This window comes from Phyllobates terribilis, unplaced genomic scaffold, assembly GCF_046119375.1.
Source record: "Phyllobates terribilis strain yellow unplaced genomic scaffold, ASM4611937v1 Scaffold_5__5_contigs__length_657084704, whole genome shotgun sequence".
Lineage (NCBI taxonomy): Eukaryota > Metazoa > Chordata > Amphibia > Anura > Dendrobatidae > Phyllobates > Phyllobates terribilis.
In genome coordinates, this window is record NW_027362765.1 from 262,073,263 (window position 1) to 262,099,335 (window position 26,073).

Below are 26,073 nucleotides of genomic sequence, written 5' to 3' on the forward strand. Positions count from 1 at the left end.
AGTGTGGGTCCATTATACTGTATATAGGCCCATTATACTGCATGGAGTGCTGTGTGGGGGGTTACAGTTGGGGGATCATACTGTGTTGGGGTCACCATACTTTGCCTCGGGAGTTGAGGTGGGGTACAGTAGTGTCATTACACTATGCATGTAGAGGCTAATGTGGAGCAATTCATACTGCATTTGGTGAGCACTCTTGTTGCCATCATACTTTATGGGGGCAATGAAAGAGGAATCTAACTTCAGCAAGAGGAAAATTACTATGTAAAGGCTAGAAAGTTGTAACATATGCTCTTCTGTGGCCCCCAACAATTATTATTATTATTTTTTGAGGGGTGGCCCAATAATTTCTATGTACGCCCCTGGTGTTACAGAAGGGGAATGAAAAAAGGACCCCACTTGTCAATGTGACACCAGCCCCAACAAACCTGGCCTGTGTATAAAAGAGTGCTTCAAACTGTACCACACATCCATGGACTGCTACATTAATTTCTGACATACACAACTCATGTATGCCAACCTGATGCACTCTACACAACTTGCATATGCCACTACATTATAAAATTCACATACTAGGAAAACACTAGACCAATTCCAATATAGGGTCACTTGTCGACATGACACCCGCAGACCATTCCATCAAAGTTTGCGTTCCAAATGTCATTCCCTCCTTTCGGAGCCCGGCCGTGCGCACAAACAGTAGTTTTCACCCACATATACGATATCAGCGTACTCAGGAAAATTGCACAACAAATTTTGGGGTCCAGTTTCTCCTGCTATACTTGTGAAAATAAAAAACGTTTGCGCTAAAAGAACGTTTGTGATAAAAGTCACATTTTTTCATTTTTACAGTTCAATGCTGTAAAATTCTGTGAAGCACCTGTGGGTTCAAGGTGCTCACCACATATCTAGATAAATTCCTTGAGGGATCTATTTTCCAAAATGGGTAACTTGTGGGGGGTTTCCACTGTTTAGGCACATCACAGGCACTCCAAACACAACATGAAGCCAGCAGACCATTCCATCAAAGTCTGCATTCCAAAACGTTACTCCTACCTTTCCGAGCCCTGCCGTGCACTCAAACAGTAGATTTTCCCACACAGATGGTGTATTGGCGTGCTCAGGAGAAATTGCACAACAAATTTTGGGGTCCATTTTCTCTTGTTACTTTTGTGAAAATAAAAATTTGGGGGCTAAAACAACATTTTTTGTGGGAAAAAGTTGATTTTTTATTTTCACAGCTCCACATTCTAAAGTTCTGTGAAGCACACATCTAGGTGCTCACCACACATCTAGATAAATTCCTTGAGGGGTCTAGTTTCTAAAAATGGGGTCACTTATGGGGCGTTTTTACTGTTTAGGCTCATCAGGGGCTCCCCAAAGACAACATGGCGTCCGCTCTCGCTTCCAGCCAATTTTGAGTTCAAAAAGTCAAAATGTGCTCTTTCCCTTCTGATCAATATGATGCGCTCAAACTGTAGTTTTCCTCAACATTTGGGGTATTGGCGTACTCAGGAGAAATTGCACAACAAATATGGGGGTCAATTCTCTGCTGTTACCCTTGTGAAAATAAAAAAATTGGGGCTAAAACAACAGTTTTATGAAAAAAGTAAAATGTTCATTTTTTCCTTCCACATTACATTAATTCCTGTGAAGCACCTGAAGGGTTAATAAACTTCTTGAATGTGGTTTGGAGCACGTTGAGGGGTGCAGTTTTTAAAATGGTGTCACTTTTGGGTATTTTCTGTCACATATAGGGGCCTAAGTCATTTCAAATGTGATGTGGTCTCTAAAACAAAATGTTTTTGTAAAAATGAGAAATTGCTGATCAACTTTTAACCCTTCTAACTTCCAAACAAAAAAAAAATATGTTTAAAAAATTATACAGATGTAAAGTAGACATGTGTAAAATGTGATTTATCAACTATTTTGTGACACATAACTCTCAGGGCATAAAAATTAAAAGTTTGAAAATTGATTATTAAATTATACCAACAAGGTCTAGAACAAACAGTGTGGGTGGGGGGGGGGGTTATATGGGAATTTGCGTTAATGTTTGTTTATGTTGTATTTGGAAAAATTAGATAAAAATCTTATCCGATTTAAAAAAAAAAAAAAAAGTTTGAAAATTGCGAAATTTACAAGTTTTTGGCCAAATTAGTTTTTTTTCACAAATAAACGCAAGTCATCATATCGAACAAATTTTACCACTATCATGAGATGCAATATGTAACAAAAAAACACTCAATCACTGGGATCCGTTGAAGCTTTCCAGAGTTATTACCCCATAACTGACTCCAGTTATGTGATAATGACTCCAGCTGATAGAGCGACACTGGTCGCCATCTGCCGATGCTGCAGACACGCCACATGAGGCCCAGGAACTGAGGGTACATGCATTATCACACTGAGTGTGTGCTACTTTTGTATACATATTCCTTTAACCAGGACCTTTAGGGTGGCTATCTGATTTCTTGATCAGTCGGATTCCTTAGTTCATACACGTGTTAATAACATGATTAATCTCTAGTGTACATTCTGAGGAAGGTCACACAGACTAAAACGTCAAAATCTATACTATACACTCATCATGGTTCCTGTGATCAGCACCAGCAGGGACAGTGATGAGGGTAGTAGTAGTCTGCTCCCGCAGTGTCTCCACCTGTAAAAATAACAATAAAATAAAATCCATGTACTCACCTCTCCTAGATGTCCCCCGCTGTAATCCATGTGACCGCTGCTGCCAAGGAGCCGGGTAGAATAAGCCGCTTCGGGGCTGCAGCTCAGGAGGGGTGTCCTGTCAATCACTGAGCGCAGCTCCGGCTCATTCTCCCCGGCTACTCGGCAACAGTAGCCTGGGGAGAATGATTTTATTCTTATTTTTACAGGTGGGGACACCGGGAGTAGACTACCACTACCCTCATCACTGTCCCTGCTAGTGCTGCTCGCATCGCTGGCTGGGAGCCATGATGAAGGCAGCGTTCAGCACCCCATGCTTGGGTACAGTGCTAACTGTAGCGCTGATTCCCTGGCGCCGGTACGTGTCACACGGATGTCATCCGTGTGGTACATTGAGCAGACCATGTATCCGCAAAAAAGCGGACTTTTCTCCGTGTGGCGCACACGGTCCGTGAAAACACACTGAGATGTGCACAGACTCATTCATTTGAATGGGTCTGCATGTGTCAGTGTCTCCCTTACATGTGGAAGCTGTCACCACTCGTACCGGAGATACTGACGTGTGAAAGAGCCCTAAGGGTTGGGACCCTATCCGTGCACCAACTATACGAGGAGTGCCGTTCTTTTTTGAATTGCTTTCTAATTATTGACAGATTTCAGGTGGTGTCATAACTTTCCATGGCTTTTTGCACCTCTTTCTTCAGGTGTTCAATACTTTTTCCCGGTGTCGTCTCATTATTAGGCCTCATTCACATGTTCAGTATTTTACATCCGTATTTGTAAGCTAAAACCAGAGGTGGGTGAAAAAATGCAGAAGTGGTGCGCATGTTTCTATTACACCTTTCCTCTGATAGAAAATATTGACCAATCAGTATTCGTAAGCCAAAATTAGGAGTGGAACAAATACTGAACGTGTGAACATGGCCTTACACACAACCTAATTTATGGACAGTTATGGTTTGATTTGTTTGCCTGTGTGCTTTTGATAGGTCGTTATCTGGTGAGAAATTCATGTCAATAGCATCTTTACTTAGGAAACTGGTGACATGTTGAATACTTATTTCACCAGCTGAATAGCTCATAAAACATTGTTTGTACAGTGTAAAAAAAAATCTAATAAAAATAAATTCAGTCTTACAATATACATGGCATGTGAACGGCTTGGCAGAATACCATCCAACGCCTAACAATAAGGGTCTGTGTACACACTGCGGTTTTGTCGCTTTTTTCTTTCAAAGGAGATTTGTCACAAAACTTTAACAGAGGTTGTCCACTACTTTTACATTGATGGCCTATCCTAAAGATAGGCCAGCAATGTCTGATTGGCGGGGGTGTCTGACCCTAGCCAATCAGCTGTTATCGATGGCCGCATGTACTCACTTGCCGAGCTGCTCCGTCTACTTGTAGTGGCTGCTGCAGGGTACTGCATGTCCGCCTCCTATTGATTTGAATCGACACTGAAAACAGCTGATCGGCATGGGTGCCGGATGTCGGACCCCAGCCAGACACTGATGACGTATTCTACGGATAGGCCATCAATGTAAAAGTAGTGGACAACCTTGAAGTATTTCCAAGTCTCATGCACAAGTTACTTATGTTATCTTTGCAGATTTTCAGCAGATTTAAATCTGCAGCACATCAATTCCTTAAGCATTTTTGCTACAGAATTCACCCACACTAATGAGTGGGAAAAATGCACGTATTTTACTTTGCGTTTTTCATGCCAACACATTAGTAATTGCAGTAGATTTTTCTGTTGTAAATACAGAACGTGTAGCTCATACCCGTAGAGCAATATTTCTAGGATGCTGTGTGCCATAGGAAATAATTTTTAAAGGGGGGAGGGGGTGAGGCGGGAGGGCCTTAGCATTAACTCCCAGCTGGACCAATACAGAGATACATACCAATCTTAAAAGGGATTGTCAGGCTTGGAAACAAAAATTTACAATGAAGGATTTCTTACATTTTATAAAAATTAATTATATCATGCATACTTACCTACTCCAACCACTTTGGATCCATCGCACGCCCATTTAGGAAGTTTGCGCAGGGACAGGTGCTGATGACTGTGATTGTCTGCAGCAGGCAAGAATGGAGCATCATCAGAGGTACAACTGGAGCTGCCTATGCGTTTATTAACTCATGTAATCACAGACTTTAACTCATCACTGCAACTTGTAACGAAGGTTGGACAACCACTTTAGAAATTTTTCTGGACTTTATATGCCCTTGCCATCCTTTTTGACATTATAGTCCGCCTCTTCCTAGCCGAAAATGGCTGCTCCCAGGCAACAGATCAAGATAGAATAGACTAAATGTTTAGTTTCCTTTTAATAAGCAACTGTACAAATATAAAAACAATAACGATGTAGTGTAAAAAGACATTTTCTGTATTTCTTTTAAAAGTTAATGTTTTTTCGTAGATACCCGATTTCACAGCTAGTATTAGAATTGCCCATTGCACATCATTGAAGTCATTAAGTGTAATAATGATTTAATAATTAGCTTCTATATGTATAATATCTATATGGATACATTTATACAGGTGTAAAACACTAACAGAAAAAAAAAAAAAATGACCAAGTCAAGAATTACACATAGGTATTTTTTGCGAACATTCTGTACATGACAGTTTTATAGGAGAATAAATGACATCACTATTTGCATCTGCAAAGCATTGGCTGTAGGAACTCTATTGTGTCACAGAAAAGGAACTTCACAAAACTTTATACTTTTAAAGTGCAAAAAGAAAAGAGAAAACAGAAAAAGGAGCTTTTCATTTAGGTGGGATACATCAATGAGGTTGGGTACCATAAAAATAAAGAAATTTAGCTCTACCAATAACTTAGAATGCATCCTCTCCCAAGGGACCTTGATATCCAAAATATTTTTTTTTTTATTATTATTATTCCTTATATTCAAGAAAAAAGTCTGTTCATAACTATTGAAAACAATTAAGCGTGTGTGTGTGTGTGTGTGTGTGTGTGTGTGTGTGTGTGTGTGTGTGTGTGTGTGTGTGTGTGTGTGTGTGTGTGTGTGTGTGTGTGTGTGTGTGTGTGTGTGTGTGTGTGTGTGTGTGTGACTTTGAAGCGGTGGGATAGGCCACATATAAGGCCTCCTGATTCTTCCAACAGATGACCGAGGATAGAAGGATCATGCAATTTAGAATCTAGGGCCAGATCCTTTTGCTCTCAAAACAGAAAAGCAGAGGTCAGAGCTGCTGGCAGCGGCTTTCTCCCTTCTACAATGAAAATATACAATGTTCATTTATATGCGGTATTCGGAAGAGACAACTGTCAACAGAACATGGATGGACACCTGAAATTGCATGTTTGGAGACTTTAACTATCTTTTGTACATCTTACTGCAGCACAAAGTTCATTAAAAGGCATTCGCCTCTTGCTGAATTTGGGACATGAGTCAACTGCCATGCGCCATCTCTAGAAAATGTTGTTACAGAAGTACATATCTGCCGTAACAGTCGCCACTTTAGCGGAGTTAGTTATCATGAATTAGTCAGCTACTGGTCATGCCCTGTTCTGCCGCAACTCCACACACTTTTCTAAAGGTTGGCATAGCTGGCTGGGAATGGCATAAAAACACCAAAAGTTGCAAACATTTTTATGTAACTTTGAGTTTAAAATATTGCAAAATTTTTGGCAAGGTGTCTTATGCCAGAATTCTGGCGAAAACAATTGGACCTTTTATACAACTGTTTTGATCATGGATGTTTCAGTAGCTAGATTAGGCTGCCAATTTATGGCTGGACAAAGCAAACCGTGTACTGCCGCCCACTTGGCAGGGTGCTACATTGTATTTGTACAAAGCAAAAAAAAAAACCTCAAAAACAAATAAATAAAATACAAGCATAAACAGGCGTGCACTGGAACTTAAGGATATCTGACCCAACCCAAATTTTGGATGGATGCACAGAGTAGGGGAGGAAAAAAAAAATGAATACTTTAATTAGAGCTAACAAAATATATAGATTTTTTTTAATCACAAAAACATAAAACATGAACAGGAAATTTAGCAACTCGCATACTATATACAAATACTTATCGTTTATCCTTAAAAAAGCCTTGGTCTGTGTTGCTTTCTTTTATAGTCACAGTCAGAAAGTTAGAAGTCACATCTGTCACTACTACTTTCTCCAAGTTGTCCACTCGGGGCCGCCATGGTTCTTCTTCCGGCTCTCCAAAAATCCTGGCTACAGGAATACGGGCAATAAGAGAAGGCTTCCTCCCACGTTTTATTAGTGCTTCCCCGTAGAAGTCAGACACCTGTTCCTGGCATTGAGAGTTGATCCTAGTTCTAGGGATGACACCATCTTTGACAAGGTCACCCTTGTTCTTTGTCCTATGTAAAGAAGTGTCGGTACTTGACCTTCCAAATCCATGTTGTTTGGTTTGCACAAGTCCATGTTCTTTAGATATGAAACAATGTTCAATCTGACTTGAAGATCCCAAATCTGAGTTTTGACGCCTTGCAATCTGTATGACACCATGTGTGGAATGATACTCTAACGGTCCAGAATCATCTGCTTTGGCAGAATTATTTACCTGCTCAGTCTGACTTATGTGATTGGCAGGTGGCATTCTCAAGGTCTGAACATTGGCCTTGTGAAGGAGTTTCGCATGGTGACTTTTTTTCTTTTTAATCTTTAAAGGATAATGTTCTCCGATATCTGAACTTCCCAACCTTTCATTAAAGAGGTTAACTTGAGTTTCACTAGTCTCCTGGGAAGAGGAAGGAATACTTCTCAAACCTTCTCTGGACCTAGACTGCATGTCTGGAGAAGGATGCCCTGGATATGGAACTCGTAAACCTCGCGCAGACTCACTGCGAAATTCATAGGTCTTCGCATTTGCTTTGGCCTGCGCCTGTAAAATTAAAGTACAATGATTATTTCAAGTTCACTAAACCTCTACAATAAACAATATGAAAAGGTCTCCAGAAATACATTGTACAATATCACATGTGAAAAAGACAGGTTCACCAGGATCGACTTCTATTGAGCAACTACGAATTATGGCCCGTTTAGATGAGCCAATAAACAGTATTCGGGCGAACAATCGTTCTTGACTATTCTGACATCTACACAGGCCAGCAATCACCTGACAAACAATGATTGCTCATTGGGAGCAATGATTTAACCCCATAGTGACAACCAGACGTCTTTTTACTGACCTGTGATATAAGCAACTAGTGTTCCCCGACAGGTGACAATCCTGTAGCTGTCACCTGTACACTATAGCTGACAACTTGCTGCATCACCCACAATCTGTGTTGGCACCGACCATGAATGTTAAACCCCTTAGATGCTGCTGTCAATAGTGACTACAGAACCTAAATAGTTAACAGAGTATGGCAGCTCTCTTTAACCTTATCGGCACCCTGAGATCTTGATTGTGTGGTCCTGATGTTTGCCATGGCAATTCATAGCCAAATAACGGCCTTAGAGTCTTCCGGCTATAGCCTGTTCAGAAGTTATCAAAATTCAGGTGGTGAAAAAAACAAAAAAAACCTTTTTTCATTCTTGTCATGCCAATTTCCATTACTTCCTGAAAAGAACCAGAAGAGTTAATGAACTACCTGAAAGCAATTTTAAATACGTTGAGGGGTACGGTTTTTAAAATGGTATGACTTTTGGGTGGTTTCCAACATATAGGACCCCCAAAGTCACTTCAAAACTGAATAGGTCCCTATAAAAATAAGTTGTGTAAATTTCCTTGAAAAAAAATGAAAAATTACTTCTACATTTTTAAACCTTCTAAAATCCTAACAAAATAAAAGAACATTTTACAAATGGTGCTGATGTAAAGCAGACATGAGGGAAATGTTATTTATTAATGTTTTTGTGTGGTATGACTATTTGGATTAAAGGGATCGTCATTCAAAGTTTGAAAATTGCAGTTTTTAAAACATTTTTGTCAAATTTCTGATATTTTTATAAATAAACACAAAACATATCAACCTAAATTTACCATTATTATAAAGTATCATGTGTCACAAAAAACTGTCTCAAAATCAATGGGATATGTTGAAGCGTTCCAGAGTTATTACTACATAAAGTGACACTGGTCAGATTTCAAAAAATTGGTCGGGTTACTAAGGGGTTAAGCATTAACAGGATGGGCTTCAGATAACAGGGCATTCTAAGTGCTGTAGAATGTTCCTTGGTCCATCTATACAGGACACTAAATGGTCATGTGCACACAGGGTTTTTGAGGAGTTTTGTAGAAGTATTTTGAGTTTTTGCTCTGAAAACTCAGTGGCTATATATGCACACGGAATCATTTTTACATACTGAAAACTCAGTGGTTTTTACTGCGTTTTTTAGATATGGGAGGAGGATTTGAAGTGTTTCTGCCAAGTGAAAAAAATTTCTTGAAAAACTTGGCGGTCATTAAATGTGCCCAACCAGGCTACTTAAACAGGCCAATATTCTCATGAATAAGTTTGGAATATTAGGAAAGACCTATTTACAGTGATCAATCGTGAAACAAACCACAATCATGCAAATTGTCTTCTCAATTACTATAGTTGCCCATCTCGGAACCAGTATTGGGTTCATTTTCTTTTCATGAAAATAGATGCACAATATAAGTCTTTTTAGTTTCATTCCCAACTTTTACAAAAAATTATATTATATTATTATATATATATATATATATATATATATATATATATATATATATATATATATATATATATATATATATTCTATCCACCCACATTTTATCAAATATGGATTTTTATGATATTTGAGTGGAATTTAAAATTGATTACTTCAATTCTACTAGCTCTTCCAAACACTGAACGAGCCAATTAATCCACCAGAAAAGTTTAAAATTACTATGAACTTTTTTTTTTTTTTTTTTTTTTCCCCTATTTCCTGTTGCTTAAACTTGAGTGCATCTTAAAGGAAACCTATCATCAGTATTTTCTTAAGTAAACTACAGGCATTGACAGGTTGGCGTTGTTACACCGATTAAAATGATACCTGGGTTGAAGAAATCTATCTTGTGGTTCTTGTTTAATCTGTGTTTGCAGTTTTGAGTTAATGAGATGCTCGTGCTCTGGGGTGGGACTGTGAGCGGGTCTTTTTTGGTGTTCTAGCCTCATAGTTATCATTCTGGGCGTAAATGACAGGTCACTGAATCCTCAGGGTATGTGCACACACGTTGTGTTTTGCAGCAGATTTTTAAGTAAATTTTCAGCTGCGTCTGGCAGTACCAGCAAAGTCTGAGAAACCAGAATTCACTGTTCACATATGTTGCTTTTTGTTTGTTGCGTATTTTCTGTGATTAGAAAAACGCTGAAAGAAGTGACATGTCACTTCTTTCAGCGCTTTTTTTTTTCCAGCATTTTTTTCACCCAAAAGGAAGTAATGGGAGGGATGAAAATACGCTACAAATACGCACCTGAGTATTTGCAGTGTTTTTGATGGCAAGATAGAGACAGAAGGACTGAAAAAAAACGCTGCAAATACGCAACAAAAAAGCCTTAGTTACTTACCGGTAACGGGATTTTTCGGAGCCCATGACAGCACCATGAGAGAGAGAGAGGATCCGCCCATCAAGGACAAGAAACCTACAGGTTAAAAAGGGCGGCACCTCTCTCCCGCCTCAGTTTAGTTAACAGAGCATGAGAGGACCGCCAAGGTTAATTACAACAAACAAATTCATTTTAAGCCAATTACTTTAAGTAACTTCCCCCGAGGGTGCAAAAAAGGAAATTAATTCTACGGGAGTGCGAAAAACACCAGTGTAGGGAGGGAATATAAGGGTGCTGTCATGGGCTCCGAAAAATCCCGTTACCGGTAAGTAACTAAGGCTTTATTCGTACTCCCATGACAGCACCACGAGAGAATTACAGAGATGAAAGGAGACTAGGGAGGGACCACAGCTTGAAGCACCCTTCTCCCAAAGGTGAGATCAGAAGAGTCACCAAAATCCAATCTATAATGCCTATAGAAGGTGGAGGGAGAAGACCAGGTGGCAGCCTTACATATGTCTTCAATGGAAACCCCTGTCTTCTCCGCCCAGGAGGTTGCTACTGCTCTGGTGGAATGAGCTCTCAACTGTTCTGGTACTTCCTTATCCCCTGAAGAGTAGGCGAGGGCGATGGCCTCTCTAATCCATCTCACAATTGTTGATTTTGAGGCTTTATAACCTTTCCTAGCCCCCTGATGGCATATGAATAGGGAACTATCTTTCCTAAATACCTGGAGGTTTCACACGGTTTTAAGTACGCACGTCCTAACATCTAATGTGTGTAGTTTCTCCTCTTTTTGATTTTTAGGGGGAAAACAAAAGGTTGGAAGACTAATCTCCTGAGTCCTATGGAACCGAGTGACTACCTTTGGAAGAAAGGCTGGGTCAGGTTTTAATATAATTCTATCGTCTAGAATTTGAGTAAATGGTGGGGATAGAGAGAGAGCCTGTATGTCACTTACTCTCCTCGCTGAAGTCAGGGCAACTAACAGGGCTGTTTTGAGAAGAATAATCTTATTGGAGGCTAAATCCAGGGGCTCGAAGGGAGGGTCAGTCAAAGCATTTAGGACTAGGTTTAAATCCCAGGGAGAGGATTTAGTTTTTATAATAGGTCTACACCTAAAGGAAGCTTTTATAAATCGCGCTACCCAATAATTAGCCGCTATATCGGAAGAAAACAAAGCTCCCAAGGCCGAAACTTGTACCTTCAATGTACTCGTGGTAAGGCCCTGTTCTAAACCCCGCTGCAGAAACTCTAGTATTTTCCCAATAGGGGGCCCCTCCTCTGGTTTAATATTTGAAAAGGACAGAAACTTTCTCCAGGTCCTAGCATAAATACGGGTAGTAACGGGTTTCCTGCTACATAGGAGAGTATTCACTACATCTGAGGAAAAACCTTTGTTGGTTAATAGCTCCCATTCAAATTCCATGACGTTAAATGGAGATTTGAGGCTGGAGGATGGGAAACTGGACCCTGAGTGAGAAGGCCCGGAATCTCCGGAAGAACCCAGGGGTCTGTTATGGACATTCTCCGGAGACAAGGGAACCACGGTCTTTTGGGCCAAAAGGGGCATATGAGAATTATTCTGGCTTTGTCTGCCCTGATCTTCCTTATGACTGATGGAAGCAGGATCATGGGAGGAAATGCATACGCCAAAGGGAATTCCCAGGGAATTATGAAGGCGTCCACTGCCAGGGGATTTTCCCTCGGGTTTAGGGAACAAAATGTTGTCACCTTCCGATTGGATTTTGTTGCAAATAAGTCCACTGTTGGAAGACCCCACAATGCCACAATCCTGGAGAATATCTGAAGGTTCAAGGACCATTCTCCTTCTTTTATGGAAGTACGACTGAGAAAGTCTGCTGTAACGTTTTCTTTCCCTCTTAGATGAACAGCAGAAAGGGAGAGACAATGATCCTCTGCATTTTGAAGAAGTCTGTCCGCTATTTTCATTAAGTCTCTTGAACGGGTTTCCCCGTTGGTGATTTATATAGGCTACTGAGACTTGATTGTCCGAGAGTATACGGACATCCTGGCCCTGTAAATATACAAGGAACTTGTTGAACGCATAATCCACGGCCAAAAGTTCCTTAACATTTGAGGAAAACTGCACCTCCTTCTCTGACCAGGTCCCCTGAACTAAGTTACCTTCAAAATTAGCTCCCCAACCTGTAGCACTTGCATCCGTAGTCAAGACTGCAGTAGGCTTACATTCCCAAGGGAACCCCCTAGAAAGATTAGTGTGTACTAACCACCAACGAAGGGATTGTAAGGAGCGAGGGGCCAAGGTAAATTCCCGGTCTAGATGTCCATCTAGGATCAAATCGTTATATAATATGTCCCACTGTAGTGCTCTTGAGTGAAGTTGGGACCAACGCACCGCGGAAAAACTTGAGGTCAAGGTCCCTAATAATGACATGGCCTTACGGAGTGTCATAGATGGTTTATCCATACAATATCTTACCAAGCCCTTCCAATCTTTTCTTCTGATAAATAGCATAATTGTCTTTCAGAATCTAAAATGACCCCCAGAAACTGTTGAGCTTTTAATGGAGTCAATCTAGATTTCTCCAGATTTAAAAACCAACCTAGTCCTTCCAGGACAGAAATAGTTACCTGAAGGTGGGCCTCGCATTGAACAAAGGAGTTCCCCACTATCAGGAAATCATCAAGGTAAGGGATTATTAAGATGTCTTTTTCTCTTATATGGGCCATAACCTCTGCCACTAGTTTGGTAAAAATTCGCGGGGCTATGGCTAAACCAAAGGGAAGCGCAGTATACAGAAAGTGTTTAACCACTCCACCTATTTTAATGGCCACCCTTAGATACTTTTGATAGTCCTTATGAATGGGAACATGGTAATAAGCATCTTTAAGATCGAGAACTACCATATAACAGTGGGAAAAAAGCAATTTTATTATCGTTTTTAAGGATTCCATTTTAAAGGTGTCAATTTTAAGGAAGCTATTTAAAGATCTTAAATTTATGATTGTCCTGTAACACCCATCTGGTTTGGGGACCAGGAAGAGCGGGGAGTAGAATCCGTGACCCTCTTCTGAATCCGGAACCTCAATCAGGACATTTTTCCTTATTAGCACTTGAACTTCCGATACAAGGGCAGTCTGCCGTTCTGGGGAGGAACTAGAGGGAACAATCAAGAATCTTCTGTAAGGAAGATCTTGAAATTGAAATTTAAGACCAAATTTAATTAGGCTCAAAATCCAATTACTATGTGAAATTCGCTCCCAAGCTGGGAGGAATAACGACAATCTCCCTCCCACCTGGGCCGATTGGGATTCCCCTGGTTTCTGTTCGTTTTTGGAAGAAGAACCAAAGAGTAGGCCTCTACCTTTGCAACCTCTTTCTTCGAATTTTTCTTGTTCTTTGAAAAATCTCCTTTGGATAAATTTCTTTTTCCAAAACGATTTCTTAAAAGCGGGTAGAGGTACAGATGGAAAACCCTTCTTAGGATCTCCAGCTTTTTCCAACAGCTCGTCCATGGTCTGGCCGAAAAGATATTCTCCTTTGCAAGGGATTGTACAAAGTCTAGACTTCGTCTGTATACCTCCAGGCCAGCATTTAATCCATAGGGCTCGTCGAGCAGCATTTGACAGAGCTGATGATTTAGCTGCCAATCTAACCGAGACGCATCAGCAAGAAAGGCAGCAGAACCCTGGATTGGGGGAAGGGAAGAAATTATCTCCTTCCTAGAGACACCCTCCTTTAGCCGATTGTCTAACTGTTCTAGCCAAACCATTAGGGCTCTCGATCTGCAGGTGGCTGCTACTGCTGGTTTCAGAGCTCCTGCAGCTGTCTCCCACGCACCTTTCAGGAAGGTATCGGCTCGTCTGTCCAGGGGGTCTCTTAATGCTCCCATATCGTCAAATGGGAGAGAAGACTTCTTTGATGCCTTAGCGATGGCGACATCCAACCTTGGTGCCTTTGACCAAGAGGAACATGCGGCATCATCAAATGGATACCTCCTTTTAAAAGAGGGATGAACGCTGCCCTTCCTGTCTGGTTTTTGCCACTCTCTGTCAATGAGATCTTTGACTCTCGTATTCACGGGGAAGCATCTTTTCTTCTTTTGTCCTAATCCCCCAAACATTACATCCTCTACAGATTTTTCTGGCCTTGTGTCCATAATGCCCATGGTAGCCCAGACAGCTTTCACCAAGGCATCAACCTCTTGCAGAGGAAAACACTGTCTATCCGACTCGCCATCAGAGGAAGATAAAGAAGAAACATCTGAAACATCAGAATCTGAGCCCGGCTGAGGGTCCCTAGGAACATGACTGGACTCAGATTTCCCCTGCAGAGCCTTGCCTATTTCTTCTCTAATTAAAGACTTTAGGCCCAAGGAAAACCCCGGAGTCTCTTCCGTTACTACCTTGTCAATACAAGGCTGGCATAAGTTCTTAACATATGCATCAGGGAGCGGGCTGCAGCATAAGGCACATTCCTTATGTTTAGTTTTAAATGAACATTTCTTGCTCTGAAAGAAAGTTATAGACAGAGAAGGAGGAAGAATTAGTAGAACTTTCACGAAGATTCCACTTACCCCATGGAATATTTGGTACCGTAGAAGCAGAAGAATCCATCTTAACCGGCGGAGAATCACGCCGAACAACCGGACCTTCTTTTCTGCTTTTTGCGGTGAACTTCCTAGTCGAACGATTGAACCCAGACCGGGAAAGTCGTTGCACCGCCAGTTGTGAGGGCTCCCCAGAGGGCTGCTCCTGCAGCAGTTGTTCTTGCTGAGGTGATAGCTGCTCCTGTGAATCTCCCATGTTTACCAAGGCAAAAAACATGCGGCTCCACACATGGCGGACATCTACCTCCCGTGAGGCGATGTCGCGCCTGCCGCAACGCACACGGAGGCGCCCCCATGAGCCCTGCCGTGGCGTCTCCAGAAATCCAGGACCGACCCAGGGTGGGAGACTGCATTCCAGACACCCTGTCGACTTCATCTGGGGCAGGAGACCGTCTTCATCCTGCAGGTAACCCGAGAGGTCTCCCATCATGGACAGGAAACCTAAACTGAGGCGGGAGAGAGGTGCAGCCCTTTTTAACCTGTAGGTTTCCTGTCCTTGATGGGCAGATCCTCTCTCTCTCTCATGGTGCTGTCATGGGAGTAAGAATAAACACAGCTAAACCAGCATTTTTGACGCAGCTAATCTCCTGCCAGAGAAAATTTATCAGCAGATTTCATGCAGATTTTGGTGCAGAAAACACACAACGTGCGTGCACATACCCTCAGAGATCTGCCTCCTATTTTAATCCCTTTATGACCTAGGGCGTACTAGTATGCCCCAGGTCATCACTCCTGGTTCAGCGAGGGCTCCGGCGCTGAGCCCGCACTAAACCGGGCACATGTCAGTTGATATGTGTCTGCAACAGACGCGGGTGGAATCGCGATACCACTCGCGGCATTTAACATCGCCGCGTCGAAAGCGCAGCATTAGCCCCTCCCACCGGTGACCCTGTCACATGATCGCGGGTCACCCATGGGTTAGCATGACAACCCGAGGTCTGCAGCAGATCCCTGTGGTTGTCATTTCCTGAGTGCTATGAGCGCCGCCCAGTCGTCGGCATTCTCAGCAATTGAGCATTTCTGCTGCATATAGGCGATCTGCTCATCGCTTGCATGTAGCAGAGTCAGACAACTGCTGCTTCTAGTCTCCTATAGAGACTATTGAAGCAGGCAAAAAGTGTAAAAAAAATAATGTTTTTAAAAATATAAAAAAAGTTTAAATCACCCCCCTTTCGCCCCATTCAAAATAAAATTAAAAAAAAAAACTACATACACATATTTGGTATCGCTGCATTCAGAATCGCCCGATCCATCAATATAAAAGAAGAATTAATCCGATCGGTAAACGGCGTAACGAGAAAAAAATTCAAATGGCAGAACTAAGTTTTTTAGGTTGTCGCAACATTGCAATAACAGGCGATCAAAACATATTATTTTGTGGTAGATTCTATCAATAAAAACATCGGCTCGACACGCAAAAAATAAGCCCTCACTCGGCCCCAGATCCCGAAAAATGGAGACACTACAGGTCTCGGAAAATGGCGCCATTTTTGTTTATTTATTTTTTTCTTTTTGCAAACTTTGGATTTTTTTTCCACCACTTAAATAAAAAAGAACCTATACATGTTTGGTGTCTACGAACTCATAATGACCTGGAGAATAATAATGGCAGGTCAGTTTTAGCAATCAGTGAAAAACAAAAACAAACAAAAAAAAACAAACACCACAATTGTGGAATTGCATTTTTTTTTTTGCAATTTCACCACACTTGGAATCCTTTTCCCGTTTTCCAATACACGATATAGTAAAACCAATTGATGTCGTTCAACAGTACAACTTGTCCCGCAAAAAATAAGCCCTCACCTGGCCACATTGACTGAAAAATAAAAAAGGCTATGGCTCTGGGAAGAAGGGGAGCAAAAAATGAAAACGCAAAAATGGGAAATCTCAAGGTCATTAAGGGGTTAAATACTGCGCCTGCACATTTAACATTGTGGTCTTAAAAAACTGGCTTCAACAAAAAGGACTCCGGTGGCGATGCTCTCAATCCGCTGACAGTGCCGCCCACCGATTAAGAGCATTGCTTGCCGATAGATGCTACTGCGCATGCACTGCCACCGGCGACATTTTGTTGGACTCCAAATTTTAAGACCACAATATTAACTGTGCAGTATTTAAAATAGGAGGCAGGTAACTGAAGGTTCAGTGACCTGTCACTTAAGCCTAGAATGGTGACGATGAGGCCAGAGCACCAAAAAAGAGCCGCGCACAGGCCCAACCCGTAGCACGAGCATCTCATTAACTCAAAACTGCAAACACAGATTAAACAACAACCACAAGACGGATTTCTTCAACCAGGTATTATTTTAATCAGTGTAACAGCGCCAACCTGACAATGCTTGTAGTTTACTTAAGAAAATCCTGATGACAGGTTCCCTTTAAATGGGAGTCTGTCCATGCAGAATGACTGTTCAAACCAAGTACAGGAGTTCGGTGCACCCTTGGCGAGACCAAACATTTATGTGCAGCTTTCCCCTCTATCTCTGCTCTTCAAAGCAAAAGCTGTCAATCAAGATAGAGGATGTGGGGGAAACATAGGGGGATAGAGATACAAGGGAAACAAGCAGGTGGGAAGGTGTATATAAATTATTGCCCACGCCATGAAGCACCGATCGCCTGTATTTGGTTTGAACAGTCATTCAGCAATGACAGAGTCCCCATAAAGTCAGCGTCAGTCAGAGCATAAATGAATATTATGCAAATGTTACCTTAAGAAGGAACGTCTTCGGCTTGGGACCCCGTTTTTTTGGGCCATACAACTCTCTTTCTCGCTCTCTGTGGTAAGAGATAAAATAGACACTTTGTGTCACCAACCTTAAGCATATTATTAAAATTAAGGACAAAAAAAAAAAAAAAGGAAGAGGGAGAAAACTTTCTTTACCTGTCCTCAAAAGCTGCAACTAATCTAGCATCCAAGATGTTTTCTTCAGGTTCCCATGTGCTGTACCTGGAAGCAGAAAAAAAAAGTTAAACTATGCTTATTTTGTTGCATAAATGACACGGTGTTGGACTGCCTTATGACTGCACAGTATGGCCTTGTCCTAACCACGACATGGTTTTAGCACTTTAAAGGTGTTGTCCAGGCTTGGGACAAGAGTCTGCAGTCACGCTATGCGACTAAATATGAAATGTTCCAGCTTCTATCATGTGCAAAAAATGTATTGATAGAATAAAGATTCCACGGAAAAAGTGGACATAGCAACGCGTTTCAAACGCAAGCCTGCGTTCTTTGCCAAAGCTATACATAAAATAGACATGCGTGATTATATACAAAAGACTCACCAATACAATTTAAGATGGCATAATCATGTGATGTCACTCTTAAATTGTCTTAACAAAAAAAAAAAAAAGTTATGTATTTTAATTAAAGGGTTTTCCGGTCCAAACAGATAAGTCTGCAGTCACTCTGTGTGACTGCAGACTTATGAATCCCCCCAGCACATGCACCGTACACTGCGGGGATTCACCAGTTTCTGAGCTGGTACCGGAGGGTGTCTGAGTTATATACACTCCCTGCGGGCGCAGTCTCGCTCCATACACTTGTACGTAGTGAGACCGCGCCCCAATTTGTGACGTGGCCGACTAGAGGGTGCAGCCTCGCTTCATACAAGTGTATGGAGCGAGGCCGCAATCACTGGATGGGCTTTGCCCAGGTATTTGTACAACTCATACATATCCTCTGGTCCCGGTGAATCTCCACAGTGCGTGCGATCAGGATGGGGGGGGGGGGGTATTCATAAGTCACTATGTGACTGCAGACTTATCGATTTAGACAGGACAACCCCTTTAATAATGCGCTATACTGATGCAAACTGCATGAAAAGAAGCAGAAGAGTAAAGTTTTAGCAATGTGCAAAGAGTATGGAGGTATCACATTTCTTATTACAAGTATCGTCAAGGTCAGTTACGTTAATTCAAGGTACATTGAACCCTTCATAATTTATAAGTATAACAATCAAAATAATTTATTCTCTTACTTTTGAGACCAGCCTTTCCACTTCACCAAATACTCCATTCGACCCTGGAGGACGAAAAATAATAATAATAATAAAAAAAAGTAATCACATACATATATATATATATATATATATATATATATATATATATATATATAAAAAAATCTGGACAGTGTGAAAAATGCCCAAGTGCTACATAACTTCTATTACATTATAATAGTGCTGTAGGTGGAAAGGTTTCAACATACCAGCAATAGGCTAGATAAGGTTTGGCAATATGGATTACTGGCAAACTACAGCCATAGAGCTGGGCATGTAATCTTTCATGTTAGAATTTAGACTAGGATTGATGAAGAAACACCCCACAACTGAAATAAAATATACAATCAATAGTTCTGAATAATTTAACCAAATAGCAAAACGTCTTTAATTTTGCTTGTGGCAAATTATAAGAAGTCTATAGTTCTTCCAAAATATTAAAATTTGAGAGTCCTCAGTGGCCGATACCTTTTAATGGCTAACTGAAAAGATTGTAATAGCAGCTTTTGAGAGTGACTACTCGGGTCTCCTCATCAGGCTCAGAATAACAGAAAATATGAAGAGTCACATAATAATACACAACAGGACACAGAACAGTGCAGTAAATAAGAACTATTACTGTGGGAAGGGGAGAAAACAGTTGTCGCAGTAAATATTAGAGGAGTTCATATATAAGGAGTGAGGTCCAGTCCAGGGTTGTGATGCCCCCCAAATAGTCTGAGGAGCATATTCCTTAATTGATGAAGAAAGACATAAATCCATGTGACACATTCATTCCTGCTCCGAATGTGTCAAAAGTCATCATAAGTTTGTATTCCCACATTCTTCTGTCGCTCTGGGATGTCAAGTTACCTTTCAATACCAGCAATTGCATGTCCATGATGTTGTGATCAGGGTACAGAATTGTTTGGCCACAGGTAGATCTAGTCTTTTTTCTTTTATTGTGTGGCGATGAGAGTTCATCCTTATTCTAAGTTTTTTTTGTCCTAAGAGTTCTGAGAACAAAGCAGGCAGGGTCAGAGAGCCTGTTGACCTTGGTGTGTGAAGGCCAATCTACTGAATACTGTAGGTGACCCCCTGATGAAGGACCACCAAAACGAGCTTCAGAATGGGCGCATACCGTGGATGTTACAGACCCTTCCACATCATATCTCACACTCCGGTATAGACACTTATATACTGGTCATATTGTACCTTGCCATATATTGTATGCTTAAATCTACAACCTCTTTTATCAAGGTGCTGTCAAGTTGTGTCTCTACATAGGATTACTGTTGGACACAGTGGTCCATTACTCTTTACCCTTTAATCACAAGAGATCTAACTTTTATCATCTAATATTTGAGTTTGGAGTTAGTTACTTTTCTCTGCACCAACACCTTTCCAATTCCTGTATGAGATCTATTGTCCGTTATGCAAATATGTAACTCAGACATTACGGTAACTATACATGTTCTTGGTATTCATATAGACGTTCTGAGATATTTAATATTCCTCTGTCTTTTTATACACCACTTTAGTGTTTTTTGTGTACCATTCCCATGATATGTGTCCCCTTTTTTAATCCTTTGCATGCTCATTGCTGGTAATATTTTTTTGCTCAATAAAATTTAACTTTTTAAAGCACTAATTAGACCACATCTAGGTTGTTTGTTTTTTGCTGAATACTATAGGTCAGGAAACCCATTTGTGAATCGTTAACTCTGTTTCCCATGAAAGTTTCTGCTATTTAGACCACGTTCACACGCTGAGTATTTGGTCTGTATTTGTTCCACTCCTGGTTTTGGCTCACAAATAAAACCCAACAAGTGCACATGGCCTTAGAATGAAGAAAGCCTCGTTTGGACTTTACGCCTGGACTGCTGGGGAAGTCACTGTGGACCCCACGCACAGATTACTCACACAGTACATTCTTTATAGTTTGTATTAATAATATTCAAACTTCAGACATGATTCTGATCATTGCCCGGTTATCAGATGAACAAGAAAACGCTTCTCTTTCTCACTGATCTCATCTCGTGTGGGCACCGACATATTTGATCGTCAGCAGCACGTACCCTTGTGTAGGATGTGCTGCTGAGAATCGTAAAACTAAAGGGAAATCGTGCACCCAAAGTGAAACTAAATGTGCACATCTTAGGCCGCTTTCACACATCAGCTTCATTTTTTCCGGTATGTGAAAAACAGACTTGATGGATCCATTTTTGATAAGTGTGTCCGTTTTTTCCATCATGAATAAAAAAAAAAAAAAGAAATCTTAGCTTTCAACACCAATTAAAGGTATACAGATGAAACATCATTTTTTTTTTTCCCCACAGGGCCATTAATGAGTTTCATCTGCAACACGGATCAATGAAGGACGTGTCTCCATCACATGTAAACAGGCTAGACATGATCTAGCTGTAAAAATAAGGCTTCATTCACACATCCATGTGACATCTTCATGCTGTCTGCTTTTATCTCGGACAGAACACTGACCCATAGATTTTCATTAAGCCATAATTTGGTCTTGTTTTTGTCTCGGAAGGTAACTTACGGATGTGTGAATTTAGCCTTATGGATAGTGCAAGTACCAAAAGGTTTGCAAAAAATCCCTTAGGGCGATTGACACATGTACCTAGACGCAGTTTGAGCAGACACTCTGCCATCACCCTTAGATCATGTTCACACAATGCAATTGTACTGAGGATTTTTTTTGGTTTTTTTCCTGCCTTTCATCTGGGGAAAAAAAAACAAAAAAACACCACATCACATGATCATGGCTATTGAGGAAAAACTATATGGTGCAGTATTGACAGTTTAAAACTGCATGTAGTTTTTGTATAAACAATCATGCTTTAGATCCACATTTAGTAAACCAATGCAACTACATAGGGGTGTGTGGGAACAAAGACAGAAAGCACTGCACTTTCTTTTTGTCCCCTTTTGTGCAAAAAGCTGCGTGTCTGTAGGGTACAGCTAGACGGTGCGGCAGCCATAGCTTCAACAACCCATTGGGGGGGGGCCAACGTCTGCACGACTGTTAAAATCTTACGGTAATTGGCCATCACAGTGGGCTGAGTTTTGGCCTCATGCAGCCAATGGCGTACAGTATGACCCTTAGGCCAGAGTCACCAGACCGTAGAGTCTCTCATCCAGGAGAATCAGGTTAATTATGCCAACGACACTCCAATCAAACTCTGATCAGTTTGTTCCGAGCGTCAGCATAGTGTGATCCGTTGATTCTCTCGGATCAGAAATTCAGAGTATGCTGGAGGAGAAGATGGAGAACAACATTTTTCCATCTTTTCCATTGCCTGTGTCCGCAGAAATCAGACTGCACTTAGATATCATCCGAGTGCAGTCCGATGTGTTAGACTTGAATGGGTCAGTGGCATTCAATTTTAGAGCAAAATGGCAGCATGATCTGATTTTTTTTTATTCCACAGTCTCATCAGATCTAAGATATTAATTTAGTAATATACACACTTTGTATTGTGAAACAGAAAAGGTCAAATGTCATCAGCACACTGCAGAAGATTTTCTGCATGGACCAGCAATGCAGATTTATAAATATGTAGCATGCTAATTTGCATCTCAAGGATAAAATCCAAACTGAAATTCAGCATGATAACATGCGGATTCTGCTGTGGAACTTTAAACTGTGACTGTTCCTACTCTGATCTAGTCTGGGCTGAGGATCACTACACTGGAAATAAGCACAGGGTGTAAGATATAAAGCGTATACACTCCTAGCACACCAGCGCTGCTCGTCCGCATCTATCATTGCGATCAAGTGACAGCTGCAGTCAGTGTCCAGTGATCGGATGCAGACTTAACATCCTGTCTGAACAGAGGCGACTTCTTGTTAGGACTTAAATTACATTCTGGCCCTTGGATGGAGCAAATCATATACAGTACAGTGGGGGTGTCCAGAATATATTTTATACTTCACAGTGTAAAAGAAAAAAAAAAGTATACATAATAAACCACTTGTATCCTCTCCCCACTCAGACGGCCCCTGCTGGACTGGAATAGATGACATTGTGACCAGTCACCGGATCCTGCATCTAATCAGGTGGATGTGGCGTCATTGTTTCTTGTTTGGTACCTAGGACTAAGGACACGTAAGGTTTTGTTTTTCAACCCTCCCTTACCCCACCTCCCCCATCTCTTCTCATTTTTTGTCATTCATGTCCTATTTGTATTTAAATTCTTGACATAGATCAATACATTTTTCTAATTTTATACATATTTTTTCTGGCGCTGGATTTTCTCTTTTCTTGTGGCTCTACAGCTGGTGCTGGTCCAGGGTCTTTCAGTGCATCATTCCTGTATTCCCTTATTGATGATAACTATGGTGAGCTGATAGATTTTTATTTTTCTTACTATACTGGTGGTCATCAGCCCGCGGCCATATATACGCATTATATACTGGAGCTCATCAGCCCGCGGCCATATACACGGTACATACTGGAGCTCATCAGCCCGCGGCCATATACACGGTATATACTGGAGCTCATCAGCCCGCGGCCATATACACGGTATATACTGGAGCTCATCAGCCCGCGGCCATATACACGGTATATACTGGAGCTCATCAGCCCGCGGCCATATACCCGGTACATACTGGAGCTCATCAGCCCGCGGCCATATACACGGTATATACTGGAGCTCATCAGCCCGCGGCCATATACACGGTATATACTGGAGCTCATCAGCCCGCGGCCATATACACAGTATATACTGGAGCTCATCAGCTCGCGGCCATATATACGCATTATATACTGGAGCTCATCAGCCCACGGCCATATACACGGTACATACTGGAGCTCATCAGCCCACGGCCATATACACGGTACATACTGGAGCTCATCAGCCCGCGGCCATATACACGGTACATACTGGAGCTCATCAGCCCGCGGCCATATACACGGTACATACTGGAGCTCATCAGCCCGCGGCCATATACACAGTATATACTGGAGCTCATCAGCCCGCGGCCATATACACAGTATATACTGGAGCTCATCAGCCCGCGGCCATATACACAGTATATACTGGAGCTCATCAGCCCGCGGCCATATACACAGTATATACTGGAGCTCATCAGCCCGCGGCCATATACACAGTATATACTGGAGCTCATCAGCCCGCGGCCATATACACAGTATATACTGGAGCTCATCAGCCCGCGGCCATATACACAGTATATACTGGAGCTCATCAGCCCGCGGCCATATACACAGTATATACTGGAGCTCATCAGCCCGCGGCCATATACACGGTATATACTGGAGCTCATCAGCCCGCGGCCATATACACGGTATATACTGGAGCTCATCAGCCCGCGGCCATATACACGGTATATACTGGAGCTCATCAGCCCGCGGCCATATATACGGTATATACTGGAGCTCATCAGCCCGCGGCCATATACACAGTATATACTGGAGCTCATCAGCGCTCTCGTTAGGCCACTGCCATACACACACAGAAGTATACAGTCAGACAATGATAGCAGGAGCTGTGCTGTCAGTGGGCTCTGGTCTCCCCGTACTCCCATGCTGGAGCATCTCCTCACAAGAGGCAGACGTCTACAAGACATGTACCATGGAGATCTGAGCCCTGGTCACTGCTGCTTCCCAATCTGCCAGGTCTCTACTATCCACCCACAGCCGATGGCAGACATACTGCAGGCCAGCCTTCAGATCCTATTCCAGGTGCTCCCCAGCGCCCCCTATCTGCATTCGGACAGAAAATCATGCTATTTCGAGGATTGAGGCCTAGTCTGGAGAAACGATGTAAAGGAAGGCAAACGAAAGGGAAAGCAAATACTAAAAAATCCCCCCAACACCCCCCATCCGCCTACCTTACGGATACGTCTTTTGAGAAGCGATTCAGCCGCAAACACTCGCTCCCCGACAGCGGACAGCTCCATATTTAGCACCGCGGGGCCGCGCAGCGCGCTCCCCGTGACGTCACCACTTGTTGCTAGAGACGATGCTAATATGGAAGGATGGACCTCTAGCGCCATTTGATTGGATGCCAGAAGTCTCCGCCCCTAAACTTGCCCCAGCTCTTCCTCCCATTCGTCTGTCACCCTCTCTCCTTGCCTGGCAGTGATCTTGTAGTGAATGACAGCGGCGAGTGACGTCACGGGTGCGCTTGGTTATAGCTGACGGCTCTTTTGTGTGGCTGTATTATGTGTAGGTCGCAGTCATGAGGTAATTTCGGTCATGGAGGGAGCGCTTCTGTCAGTGTATGGCGGCCACCGGCGTCAGCAACATGGCGGCTGCTGCAGACCCCGCTTCCCGTTACCGGGAGCAGCGCGGCCTCACTAATGTGAGCTTTTCCTACATCATTTCCCATTTATCTTCCTTCACGTTTTTTTTACTTAAATATTTCAATAAATTTGTATTTTTTGGTGCCATTTTTCTAAATTCTGAGTTTTTCTATTGCCATACAGGAGTCTATGGGAAACCGCCTGTAAATAATCTGGACTATGCTGTGTTTTGTAGAAAATGTCCCCATTCAGACAGAATTTTCTGTCTTGGATTTTTCTGGCTGAAAAAACGCTTCTAAAAACCTTGATTTTTGTGGAGGTTTCGTAAGACCACAGCTATGTTCACACGTTGCAGTTTTGCTGCGTTTTTTTCAGTAAAGCAGGTTTTGCTGATTTTTTTTGTGGCGGTTTTGCTGCATTTTCTTGCGGCGTTTTTGTCAGGTACATTCATCTCTGATGCTGATAACGTTTAGTGCATAAAAAAAAAAAGAACCTGATTCAATTTCCTCAGGTCTTGGCACCAAAAACGCAGCAAAACCTGATACCTGCGCTTTCTGCTGCGTTTTTGCACTACTCATTGCTTTCTATGGGTCAAAAACGCTGCAAAAACACTGAAAGGAGTGACATGCTGCATTCTGCAAAAACAGGAAAAAAACCTACATGTGTGCATGAGATTTCTGAAATCTCATAGGCTTTGCTGATACTGTAAAACGCAGCTTAAAATTTGCATAAAATAGCACAGCAAAAACACAACTGAACATAGCCTTGCATGATGCGTTTTTTACAATTTTTTTTTTTCCTGCTTGGTTTTTGTGTTTTAAACCCCTACAACACGTTTTGCTGCAATCTTCAAGCCGAAAACGACTCATTTTCTACCATACATAAAAAGTCTGACTTGCACTATAGGCGCTTTCTCATTCAAGTGAATGGGAAGCTTGTTACAAGCAGATTTAAAGCATTTTTTTTACAGGGATTTTGGATCAGAATTCATGGCTAATAGCAATGCGTGAACACACCCTTATGCCAAGTTCACACGTTT

The 26,073-nt window shown here is 41.9% G+C and overlaps 1 protein-coding gene across 1 annotated transcript; it reads right to left on the bottom strand.

Annotated features, from left to right (window-relative positions):
• Positions 1 to 5,639: 5,639 nt before the first annotated feature.
• CBX8 (chromobox 8) lies at positions 5,640 to 24,778 on the bottom strand. The gene is made up of 5 exons (XM_073684124.1): positions 24,621 to 24,778; positions 18,752 to 18,795; positions 17,656 to 17,721; positions 17,483 to 17,549; positions 5,640 to 7,562 (listed from the first exon to the last, which is right to left on the bottom strand). The coding sequence occupies exons 1-5, from the start codon at positions 24,687 to 24,689 to the stop codon at positions 6,738 to 6,740; spliced, it is 1,071 nt and encodes a 356-aa protein (XP_073540225.1). The 5' UTR covers positions 24,690 to 24,778; the 3' UTR covers positions 5,640 to 6,737.
• Between the last annotated feature and the right edge of the window lie 1,295 nt (positions 24,779 to 26,073).

Coding starts and splice junctions, on each gene's coding strand:
- CBX8 (XM_073684124.1), bottom strand. CDS start 24,689: ATGGAGCTGTCCGCTGTCGGGGAGCGAGTGTTTGCGGCTGAATCGCTT. Junction 17,722..18,751: donor TGGAAAGGCTGGTCTCAAAA/GTAAGAGAATAA, acceptor TTCTGCTTCCAG/GTACAGCACATGGGAACCTG. Junction 17,550..17,655: donor GTTGCAGCTTTTGAGGACAG/GTAAAGAAAGTT, acceptor CTCTTACCACAG/AGAGCGAGAAAGAGAGTTGT.